This window comes from Triticum aestivum, chromosome 1D, assembly GCF_018294505.1.
Source record: "Triticum aestivum cultivar Chinese Spring chromosome 1D, IWGSC CS RefSeq v2.1, whole genome shotgun sequence".
Lineage (NCBI taxonomy): Eukaryota > Viridiplantae > Streptophyta > Magnoliopsida > Poales > Poaceae > Triticum > Triticum aestivum.
The window spans coordinates 344,706,987-344,718,994 of record NC_057796.1 but is presented as its reverse complement, the minus strand read 5'-3'; the positions used below and the strand labels follow the sequence as shown (position 1 = coordinate 344,718,994).

Here is a 12,008-nt window from a genome sequence, read left to right as displayed (position 1 = left end):
TAAGAATGAGTCAGCCTCCGTATAACATAAGCTTGCCCTTCCAGCAGCTTAGTTTTTCTCAAATCGATCCTCAATGCACTTCCATTCATTATTTGTAAGCTTGCGATGGTGGATTGGTATACCCAAGTACGTGAAGGGTAAAGCCCCCAATTCGCACCCGAACAATTGTTTGTAAGCGTCTTGTTCGTCTTTAGCTCTTCCAAAGCAGAACAATTTGCTTTTATGGAAGTTAATCTTTAACCCGGTCAAATGTTCAAACAAGCATAACACCAGCTTCATATTCCTTGCTTTTGCCAAGTCATGCTCCATGAAGATGATAGTATCATCAGCGTACTGTAGGATGGACACTCCTCCGTCAACTAACTGCGGAACGAGGCCACCTACCTGGCCAGCATCCTTAGCCCTTCCTATTAGAATTGTCAACATATCTACCACTATGTTGAACAGAATAGGTGACATCAGATCTCCTTGCCTCAAACCTTTGTGTGTCTGGAAGTAATGACCTATGTCATCATTCACTTTAATTCCAACACTCACTTTTTGCGTGAAAGATTCTACCTGGTTTCTCCAAGCCTGATTCATAGCAAGGCCTGTTGAAGGAATGGCCATTTGACCTTATCGTACGCTTTCTCAAAATCCACTTTGAAAACTACCCCATCTAGTTTTTTCGTGTGGATTTCATGGAGTGTTTCATGTAGGACCACAACCCCTTCTAGGATGTTTCTATCCGGCATGAAAGCAGTCTGGGACCGCTGCACCACAGAATGCGTAATCTGCGTAAGCCTATTAGTCCCAACCTTGGTGAAAATTTTGAAGCTGGCATTAAGAAGACAGATCGGCCTGAACTGCTCAATTCGCAAGGCCTCTGTTTTCTTAGGAAGCAATGCCAGCATTTTTTATAAAACTCCGCTGGGAAACCATCCGGCCCTGGAGCTTTATTATTCTTCATTTGTGAAATTGCTTCAAACACCTCTTTCGTCGAAAATGGAGCGGTCAAAATATCATTCTCAACAGCGGCAAGTTGAGGGACATCCTCAACCCTGGACTCATCCAAGGATACAAAATTATCCTCCGGAGGCCCAAACAGCTGCTTATAGTAATTGGTGATGTAAAGTTTTAGGTTTTCCTGTCCTAAAATCGTACCTTCATCCTGCTCAAGCTGGAATATTCTCTTCTTTCGGTGCTTGCCATTCGCAATCATATGAAAGAATTGAGTGTTATCATCCCCTTGGACGATTTTGCGGACTTTAGCTCACAGTGCCCACTTCAATTCCTCCTCTCAAAGCAGTTCTTTCAGTCTCATTTCCGCCTCCACTTTAGTTTCCAACTCCCTGGTATCTAGAATGGAGGACTCGGCTTTTAAATCTAGGGATTGAATAAGTACAAGGAGCCTGTCCTTTTCGACCTTATATATCTCAAATGCTTGGCCCACCCACGTAAGAAACTTCGTAGGTGCCTTATCTTGTTCTGTCATCGTTCAACATTCGACCTCCCTCCTGAATCTTTAGCCCATTCTCATGCTATCAGATCGAGGAACCCTTCTCTTTCGAACCACGCTAATTCCTGGATCACATGTATTTTCTTATGTATTCTATACATGGATCTGGGTTATTGAACTTTCCTAGTATATGTGGATCTTCATCTAGTAATATATTGTTTAGGGATCCATCTAGTATACGTTTATTGCATGTAGGCAGCGTAATGGATTATGGCTCTATACTTCCTATTCAACACACATGATTTTTCTTAACACAGTACAGACACAAGCGCTCATATACACGTGTATACAATCACCCCTATGAATGCACATACGCACACCCTACCCCTATCAGCATCTCCGAAAGACTGAGCCGGCATACCATCTTGAAATTTACAAAGTCTCCTCCCACTGAATGTGCATCGCCGGAAATCCTGAAATAATCCAGGAATAAATGTGAGCACCAAGACTTAAACCCTGATGGACTGGTGATATCACAGTCCCTCTAACCATCCAACCAGGTTAGTTTGCCAACACACATGATTTAATATATAGGAGTACCTGTTTGATGATAGACCCAATATGCACACAGATATTTTCTTTTCTTTTGGGACGATATGTTGGTTATTGTTGCATGTAATTTTCTAGTCTATTATTTTCAACAACTACATGCTTTTGTATCCTATTCCAATTCTAGTTGCCTTATACATGCATACACGTGACATTCCAATGTCCAATACGTAGGTACATATTACGTGCTAACATGTTAATTTAAAAACATTAAATCTCAACCTTTATTATTTTGATCAAGTGGTGCTTTTTTTTGCGGGAAATTTTCCGATCTATTCATTTTCAATCAAGGCAGTACAACGAATACCAAAAATAATAAAAAATTATATCCAGATTCGTAGACCACCTAGCGACGACTACAAGCACTGAAGCGAGTCAAAGGCGCCCGCCCGTCATCGCCTCTCTATCGTCGGAGTCGGGCACAACTTGTTGTAGTAGACAGTCGGAAAGTCGTCGTGCTAAGACCCCATAGGACCAGCGCACCAGAATAGCAACCGCCGCAGATGAAGAATAACGTAGATCGGAAGGATCCAATCCGAAGACAAATGAACGTAGACGAACACCAACGAGATCCGAGCAAATCCACCAAAGATAGATCCGCCGGAGACACACCTCCACACGCCCACCAACGATGCTAGACGCACCACTGGAACGAGGGCTAGGCGGAGAGACCTTTATTCCATCTTCAGGAAGCCGCCGCCGTTTCGCCTTCCTGAGCAGAACACAAACCCTAATAAAACTAGAAGGAACGACTAAAAACGAAGCCCTCCCGCCGGCCCTTGGCAGGATCCACCGCGCCTCCATGGCCCTGGGGCCACCGGAGACGAGGCAAACCTGCGTTGGAGCCAGCGAGAGGCAGAAACCCTAGCTACTTTTTTTTAGGAGGAGGAAGAGGCGGTGCTAATAATATAGCATATCTGAACAAACGTGATAGCTCATTTGTCTCTTGTCTTATAAATATATAAGTATATAACAGATAGATAGATTTAAGTTTCATTTAATATTGAGTGTTATATTCTTTTTAAAAAATTGTATGTTGAGGAGTTGTTTGACTGTTTTACTTTTTAAAGTAGGTTTTATTTTAACATAGTACAGACGCGAGCGCTCAAACATATGTGCATACATTTACCTCTATGAACGCACACACACGCACACTACCATTATGAGCACCTTCGACAGACTAAGCCGGCATATCATCTTGAGATTTACGAAGTCACCGTAGACGCCTCGTAGTCGACGAGAACGTCTCCTCCCACTAAAATCGCATCGCCGAAAATCCTGAAATAAATCCAGGAATAATGCGGGCACCAGGACTTGAACCCTGGTGGGCTGAGGATACCACTGTCCCTCTGACCATCCAATGCATGGTCATGTATTCATTAAAACTGCGTGCGAAAAAATTCAAAAGGAAAAAAAGCATGCATATGCGCCGCACGTGAGAAATCTATATCTATATCTATACCTACTAATAAAGCAAGGTGTGTTTCTCCGATTTTTCATCCGTTCACCGCAAATAGATTATTATTTTTCTATCCGAGGTGGTACTAAACTTTCTATGTTCGTCTATTACCAAACGAAAAACAATTTGTGCAGAATTTCGTACATGGGCCGCGCACACTATGGCCCCGTAAAGTCAGCCCATTTTTTCTGCCATATAGCAATAAAAAATCCTATTTCCCGCTCAAGGTAGTAAATAGTTTCAGGTACGCACAGGGCGCCCAAAACTCAGCGGCCCATTTATGCTTGGGTTCTGTTTCCATTTTTCTTTTTCTGTTCCGTTCTCTTTTTGTTTTCTATTTCTTTTATATTTTTCTGATCCTAAGTCTATTTTTTACCTTTTTCTCTCAAATTCCAAATCTTCAAAAATGCTCGCAATTTCATTTTTATTCAAAAATTCATAAAAAATTACGAATTACATAAATGTGTTCCTATTATAAAAAATGTTTGGATTTTTTTATTGTGCCAAAAAAATTTCAAAATTTAGAAAATATTCCCACTTGTTCAAAAATGACTGCATTTTTAAAAAAATCAATAATTAGAAACATGCATTTTAAAAATGTTCCAAATTCGAAAAATATGCTTGTGTTCTGTTTCCATTTTTCTTTTTCTGTTTTGTTCTCATTTTGTTTCCTATTTCTTTTTTATTTTTCCCATTCTAAGTCTATTTTTTACTTTTTTCTGAAATTCAAAATATTCGAAAAATGTTCGCAATTTCTTATTAATAAATTCATAAAAAAATACGAATTACATAAATGTGTTCCTATTATAAAAATTGTGTGGATTTTTTGGTTGTGCCAAAAAAATTCAAATTTAAAAAATATTCCCTTTTGTTAAAAAATGACTGTATTTTAAAAAAACAATATTTGGAAAAAAAATGCATTTAAAAAATGTTCCAAATTCGAAAAATATTTTTGTTTTCGCGACATGTTCAAAAATTGAAAATATTTTTTTCATTAAAGAAAAAAATTACTAAAACTCTTCTGAATCTTCAAAACATGTTCCTATTTTTAAAAATTGTTCACAACTTAAAAAATGTTCGTAGTTTTATAAAAGGTTCATGTTTTTAAGAAATATTTGTGAATTTCAGGAAATGTTCCATTCAAGTTTTTTATTCTTGCTTTGTCCAAAAATGTATGGAATTTTCAAAAAAGCATATGTTCGTAATTTGGAAAATGTTCACGTTGACAAGTATATTTGGCAGTACATAGTTATCAGTTTTTGAAAAGTTCAAAAAAAAAATTTCGACGTTGCATTATATTCTTTAATATTCACGCTGACCATTGGTTAACAGGACGCGTTTATTTGAGTGGCTAGCGACATGTGGTCTTGTCTTTGTGGTCGTGAGTTCGATCACTCCCATACTGGGCTTGCTCCGCATCCGGCACATCGAGGTAAGTTGGCTTGTTCAAAATAAAGGACAGCATAACTTATTGACTTCCATGTGCCAATAAAAAAGAATATGATGGTAATTATAATTGAAAGAAATTGTGGGCACGTGCCAATACAAGAGAATACGGACATGTGGGGGTCTTGATCCATTCTTATAATGAGCTAGAGGCATGCAATTTTATTATCCCGTTGCAAAGCACGGGCATGTGTGCTAGTAACAACAAAAATTCATCAGCGGGTCAAGGGGCTTGGTGTGAGCGACTTATTGCACCGGCTGCTGGCGCTGCCGTTCCAAATGCTCATAACTACCAACTGTATCTGTGTATTTCTGTGAGGACAGAGGGACATGCACACTAGCTTTGCGTACCGCACTCGTGTATATATGTAGGGATCAGCTCGTTCTTGGGGTACGAAGAGGACAAATAATCCATGGCTCTTGCTCTAGCACGCCGCCTACTCATGGTGCTGCTCCTCGCGGGCACCGGCGTCGCAGCGCCGCCACCGCCGCCGCAGGTCTCGCCTTCGGAGGCAACGGTGGGCGGCATCACGGCCATCTACAACTTCGGGGACTCCATCTCGGACACGGGGAACCTCCTCCGGGAAGGCGACACCGGAATACTGCGTTACACCACGGGCCTTCCCTACGGCGTCACCGTCGGCCGCCCCACCGGCCGTTGCTCCGACGGCTTCCTCATGATCGACTTCCTTGGTACATGTCCATTTGTTCTTCAAGAAATGAGATGCACGCTTGCTCTTTAATATCGATCTTTGAACGAGTGAGCATTTGTGGTTGTGCAGCTAAAGATCTCGGCCTCCCGCTGCTGAACCCATACCTCGACAGGAGAGCGGATTTCACGCACGGCGTCAACTTCGCGGTCGCCGGAGCCACCGCGCTCAGCACGACGGCACTGGCCAACAGGGGGATCACCGTCCCCCACACCAACAGCTCCCTTGGAGTCCAGCTCAGATGGTTCAAGAAGTTCATGAGCTCCACCACCTACTCCCCTCGAGGTAGCGCGTTACTGCCCTTCACCTTCTCATCATGCTAATTAACTTGCCACCAAAGCACAAATTAAGCTGATGCAAAAAGGTTAACTTTGTATCGCAGAGATACGGAAAAAACTAGCGAGTTCACTGGTGATGCTGGGGGAGATCGGCGGAAACGACTACAACTACGTCTTCCTACAGCCCCGGCGGACGAACGGTAGATACGACCCGATCAGCAATGCCACCCGCAGCGCGGAGAGCTTGGCACACGCTCTCTCACTCGTACCCGAGGTCGTGCAATCCATAGCAGATGCAGCCAAGGAGGTGCTGGACATGGGCGCCACGAGAATGGTCATCCCGGGCAACTTCCCCATCGGGTGCTTGCCGAGCTACCTGAGCGCGGCGACGGCATCGAGCTCCACATCGCCGCGCGACGGCGACGGCTGCCTTGTCTCCTTCAACGTCCTGGCGCGCGCGCACAACGAGCGCCTGCGCCGCGCCATCGGGGAGCTGCGGCGGTCGTACCCGGACGCGAAGGTGGCCTACGCCGATTACTTCGCCGCCTACCTCGAGATCCTCGGCCACGCGCCGCGGCTCGGCTTCGAGGGCGGCGCGGCCCTGCGTAGGGCGTGCTGCGGCGCGGGCGGCAGGGAGTATAACTTTGACAACAACAGGCTGTGCGGCGCGCCGGGGACGACGGTGTGCGCGGACCCAAGCAGGCGTCCCAACTGGGACGGCATCCACCTCACGCAGCATGGTTACCGCGTCATGACCGAGCTGCTGTATCGCCGAGGGCTCGCGTGCCCGGCTGCGGTGAAACTCCCGCGCCAGAAGCCTTGCCCGCCCGTCAGTTGATGCGGGTCGTCACGTTTGTTGGCGTTTTGGGCCTCCGTCTGATGTAACCACATTTGGGCGAGCGAACTCGTGGTCGTGGGTGTCCAACGCAAGCAGAGCTGCTTCTTTGTCTAAAAAAACAGAGCTGCTTGTGTTCCTCAAAAAAAAAAAACAGAGCCGCTTCTGAATTTGTGAAAGCTCTGCTTCATCTGTCTCTATTCAGCGACCCAGTTGCGTACCGTTTAATCGTTCAATACGCTGTTGTATAAATGGAGCCCAGAATTAGTAATGTTTGCCAGATTTTGCATGAACAACGTTATATATTTGCCAGATTTTGTGCAGAATGCAAGAGTCCCACAAATTAGAGAATAATACTACTCGACATATTATGTGATTGTCACCCCCACCGGGCCGGAGACAATTTCACCGCAAGCGCACACACACCCTGAGAACGCCGACACGGTAGCATATATAATCCGCATATTCACATCACACGCACGCACACGCAAACCAATAATTCTCCTTGCCAAGATGATGATGATGATGCACCTTCAAATAGACCACACTGCATCGACGGCCGGCCTGCGTCGACCGATCAGACCCTTGCTCTGACACCCATGGGCGTCTGCTCGATGGCCGCGTTGGCCCCGGCGTGGAGCGACCCGACGCAGAGCAGCTGCGTCCCCGCCAGGATGATCGTGAACGTCTCCAGCGCGCGCTGCACACACAGATGAGCCGCGTTAGCTAGGTCACACAAGCACAGGAGGGATACGACAGATTCTCCATTGATTTACTGGTGCTTAATTACCAGGCTCGGGGGCCTCCAGCCGATGCTGATCTCCTTGCACGCCAGTCCCATGGCGAGGAGGGTGAGGGTCCAGGAGACGACGGCGGAGGCGGCGGCCGACATCATGCTGGCGGGGTAGCCCTCGGTGACGTCGCGCAGGCCGGTGAGCGAGGTGGAGATGCCGACTGCGCTGGCCAGGAGCGCGAAGATGATGAAGAACCCCGTCGCCAGGTTGCCCATCGGGAAGTAGATCGGGAACAGGCGCACCGGCGGCGACGCGCCCCTCACTGCATCAACGGCTCAGCAAATCAAACATACTGTAGTCGATGCGACACACGCACACATGCATGTGGTGCTTGCGCGCGACGGGCTTACGTGAGTGGGCGCTGTCTTCGATGCTGTAGTTGACGGCCCAGCCGGCGATGACGGCGACGACGACGTACATGATGAGGTTCAGGAACAGGAGGCCCGAGGCCATCGTCTTGATGCCCCCGCTCGCCATGCTATTGCTAGCTGCTGAACACGGGATGGATGCGCCGTACGTGCTCGTGTGCTCTGCTCGCTCCCTTTGCTATGCCGCTCCGGTCGTGGGGTGCTATCACGGCGTGGTGATCGGCGGCATATATAAGCGCCACCGAAATGCATTCCTCTGGTGGAAAGGTCGGCGCGCAGCTAAGAGACGCACACGAAGAAGCCACAGATATTCTGCCGTTTCTTTGCGAGTAAGCCAGCCGGTATGCCTTTGCTCGGGGTCTGCTGCTTTCGCGCTGAGCAAGGGACGGATCTCCTCTCCTCTCCTTGCACTGGGCCAGGAATTCTTTTCTTCGGCAGGTGAATAGGGTGATATGCTCGTGGACAGGGAAAGCTTTAGCTTCAAGCATGGATTGCATATGTTCTTTTCCCTCTTGCTCGGCAACGCCAGCCTCGAAAGGACCCCTCAGAACTTCGAACAATCTTTTCGGAAGGAAATTAAGGGGATTATTTAGGTGGAACAATAAGTTTTATGACAACTTGGCAATTGACCACAATTTTTCAACTTTTTTGGACACTTTAACGATAAACCATAAGTATTCAGCTTTTTTTAGTATAATAATCAGCCAAGCTTTATTGATCAGGGTTTAACCAGATGGAAATACCAAGATGATCACGGGGTTGGGCAAGCGAGACGTGGGTTCCACGATCTAAAGAATGAGAGAACTTGGCTAGATTATGGGCCTTGAGTTTGACGCTCAAGACGAATTTGCAATTCGCAGAACTAGATGGCATAGCCTTGATTTCCTTCACTATAGCTCTGTACCGATCCTGCATCAAATACAATGTCAATCACAAGTTGCTTTGAGGCCAATGTGATGTAAAGGTTCTGCGGTGTAAGATCAAGATCAGACGCAATAGTGGCACGCTACAACTTTGAGAGTAGTAGGATCCGTTACGTTGCTGATAACGATGGAGGAAGACCCTACAAACCGATCTTCTCCATTCCTAGGATCCATTACATGTTAGACTGTTGATAACTTCCTCGAGCTCATTTATCAGCCTATTAATGAAAATATGTATAAACAAAGGTATTTCCAACTTCACAATGTTTTCATGCGGTTTTTGAACAAAGCAAACAATCATTGCTTCACCCATGGGAGTATGGGAGTCAGAGTACGTTGATATAAACATGCGCTCAACTAGTTTCCAGCAACAAGCTCAATTACAGGTTTAGCCCGTTTGACGTTGAATCCTGAAGGAAATATGCCCTAGAGACAATAATAAAGTTGTTATTTATATTTCCTTATATAATGATAAATGTTTATTATTCATGCTAGAATTGTATTAACCGAAAACTTAGTACATGTGTGGATACATAGACAAATAGAGTGTCCCTAGTATGCCTCTACTTGACTAGCTCGTTAATCAAAGATGGTTATGTTTGCTGACCATAGACATGTGTTGTCACTTGATCAACGGGATCACATCATTAAAGAATGGTGTGATGGACAAGACCCATCCGTTTGCTTAGCATAATGATCGTTTAGTTTTATTGCTATTGCTTTCTTCATGACTTATACATATTCCTCTGGCTATGAGATTATGCAACTCCCAAATACCGGAGGAACACTTTGTGTGCTATCAAACGTCACAACGTAACTGGGTGATTATAAAGATGCTCTACAGGTGTCTCTGAAGGTGTTTGTTGAGTTGGCATAGATCAAGATTAGGATTTTTCACTCCGTGTATCGGAGAGGTATCTTTGGGCCCTCTCGGTAATGCACATCACTATAAGCCTTGCAAGCAATGTGACTAATGAGTTAGTTATGGGATGATGCATTATGGAACGAGTAAAGAGACTTGCCGGTAACAAGATTGAATTAGGTATGATGATACCGACGATCGAATCTCGGGCAAGTAACATACCGATGACAAAGGGAATGACGTATGTTGTTATGCGGTTTGACCGATAAAGATCTTCGTAGAATATGTAGGAGCCAATATGAGCATCTAGGTTCCGCTATTGGTTATTGACCGGAGATGTGTCTCGATCATGTCTACATAGTTCTCGAACCCGTAGGGTCCGCACGCTTAACGTTCGATGACGATTTGTATTATGAGTTATGTGTTTTGGTGACCGAAGTTCGTTCGGAGTCCCAGATGAGATCATAGACATGACGAGGAGTCTCAAAATGGTCAAGAGGTAAAGATTGATATATTGGAAGGTTATATACCGACACCAGAATGGTTTCGAAGAAGATCGGGGATTTTTCGGAGTACCGGGAGGTTACCGGAACCCCCCGGGAAAGTTAATGGGCCTATTGGGCCATAGTGGAGAGAGGGAGGCTGCCACACGAGGTGGCGCCCCCCCAAGCCCAATCCGAATTGGAGAAGGGGTGGGGGGAGCGGCCCCCCTTTCCTTCTCCTTCTCCCTCTCCCTCCTTTCCCCTTTCCCCTCTCCGTTGGAAGGAAGGAGGGGGGCCGAATCCTACTAGGAACGGAGTCCTAGTAGGACTCCCCCCTCTTGGCGCGCCCCCCTTGGGCTGGCCTCCTCCTCTCCCCTCCTTTATATACGTGGGCAGGGGGGACCCCAAAGGAACAATAGTTGTTTCTTAGCCGTGTGCGGTGCCCCCCTCCACAGTTTACCACCTCGGTCATATTGTCGTAGTGCTTAGGTGAAGCCCTGCGCGGATCACATGACCAACACCGTCGCCACGCCGCCATGCTGATGGAACTCTCCCTCGATCCTCTACTGGACCAAGAGCTCGAGAGACGTCATCGTGCTGAACGTGTGCTGAACACGGAGGTGACGTACGTTCGGTACTTGGATCGGTTGGATCATGAAGACGTTCGACTACATCAACTGTGTTAACTAAACGCTTCCGCTTTCGGTCTACGAGGGTACGTGGACACACTCCCTCCTCTGGTTGCTATGCATCTCCTAGATAGATCTTGCATGATCATAGAATTTTTTTTGAATTACCATGTTCGCCAACAGTGGTATCAGAGCCAGGTCTATGCGTAGGTGATATGCACGAGTAGAACATAATGAGTTGTGGGCGATAATAGTCATACTGCTTACCACCAACGTCTTACTTTGCTTCGGCAGTATTGTTGGATGAAGCGGCCTGGACCGACATTACATGACCGCGTTCATGAGACTGGTTCTACCGACGTGCATCGCACACAGGTGGCTGGCGGGTGTCTGTTTCTCCAACTTTAGTTGAATCGAGTTTGACTAAGGCCGGTCCTTGTTGAAGGTTAAAACAGCACACTTGACAAAAAATCTTTGTGGTTTTTGATGCGTAGGTAAGAACGGTTCTTTCTAGAAGCCCGTAGCAGTCACGTAAAACTTGCAACAACAAAGTAGAGGACGTCTAACTTGTTTTTGCAGGGCATGTTGTGATGTGATATGGTCAAGACGTGATGAGATATAAATTGTTGTATGAGATGATCATGTTTTGTAAAAGTTATCGGCAACTGGCAGGAGCCTTATGGTTGTCGCTTTATTATATGAAATGCAACCGCCATGTAATTGCTTTACTTTATCACTAAGCGATAGCGATAGTCGTAGAAGCAATAGTTGGCGAGACAACAACGATGCTGCGATGGAGATCAAGGTGTCAAGCCGGTGACGATGGAGATCATGACGATGCTTTGGAGAGGGAGATCAAAGGCACAAGATGATGATGACCATATCATGTCACATATTTTGATTGCATGTGATATTTATCCTTTATGCATCTTATTTTTCTTAGTACGACGGTAGCATTATAAGATGACCCCTCACTAAATTTCAAGGTAGAAGTGTTTTCCCTGAGTATGCACCATTGCTACAGTTCGTCGTGCCGAGACACCACGTGATGATCGGGTGTGATAAGATGTACGTTCACATACAACGGGTGCAAGCCAATTTTGCACATGCAGAATAGTCGGGTTAAACTTGACGAGCCTAGCATATGCAGATATGGCCTCGGAACACTAAGACCG

The 12,008-nt window shown here is 45.9% G+C and overlaps 2 protein-coding genes across 2 annotated transcripts; one reads left to right on the top strand and one right to left on the bottom strand.

The window, feature by feature from the left end:
- Window positions 1-5,277: 5,277 nt before the first annotated feature.
- Window positions 5,278-7,046, top strand: LOC123169760 (GDSL esterase/lipase At5g45910). The gene is made up of 3 exons (XM_044587631.1): window positions 5,278-5,645; window positions 5,735-5,947; window positions 6,045-7,046. Exons 1-3 carry the CDS (start codon window positions 5,366-5,368, stop codon window positions 6,776-6,778), a joined length of 1,227 nt encoding a protein of 408 aa, XP_044443566.1. The 5' UTR covers window positions 5,278-5,365; the 3' UTR covers window positions 6,779-7,046.
- Window positions 7,047-7,057: 11 nt separating this feature from the next.
- LOC123169769 (membrane protein PM19L) lies at window positions 7,058-8,155 on the bottom strand. Its single transcript, XM_044587640.1, has 3 exons — window positions 7,920-8,155; window positions 7,566-7,831; window positions 7,058-7,475 (listed from the first exon to the last, which is right to left on the bottom strand). The coding sequence occupies exons 1-3, from the start codon at window positions 8,044-8,046 to the stop codon at window positions 7,353-7,355; spliced, it is 516 nt and encodes a 171-aa protein (XP_044443575.1). The 5' UTR covers window positions 8,047-8,155; the 3' UTR covers window positions 7,058-7,352.
- Window positions 8,156-12,008: the final 3,853 nt, after the last annotated feature.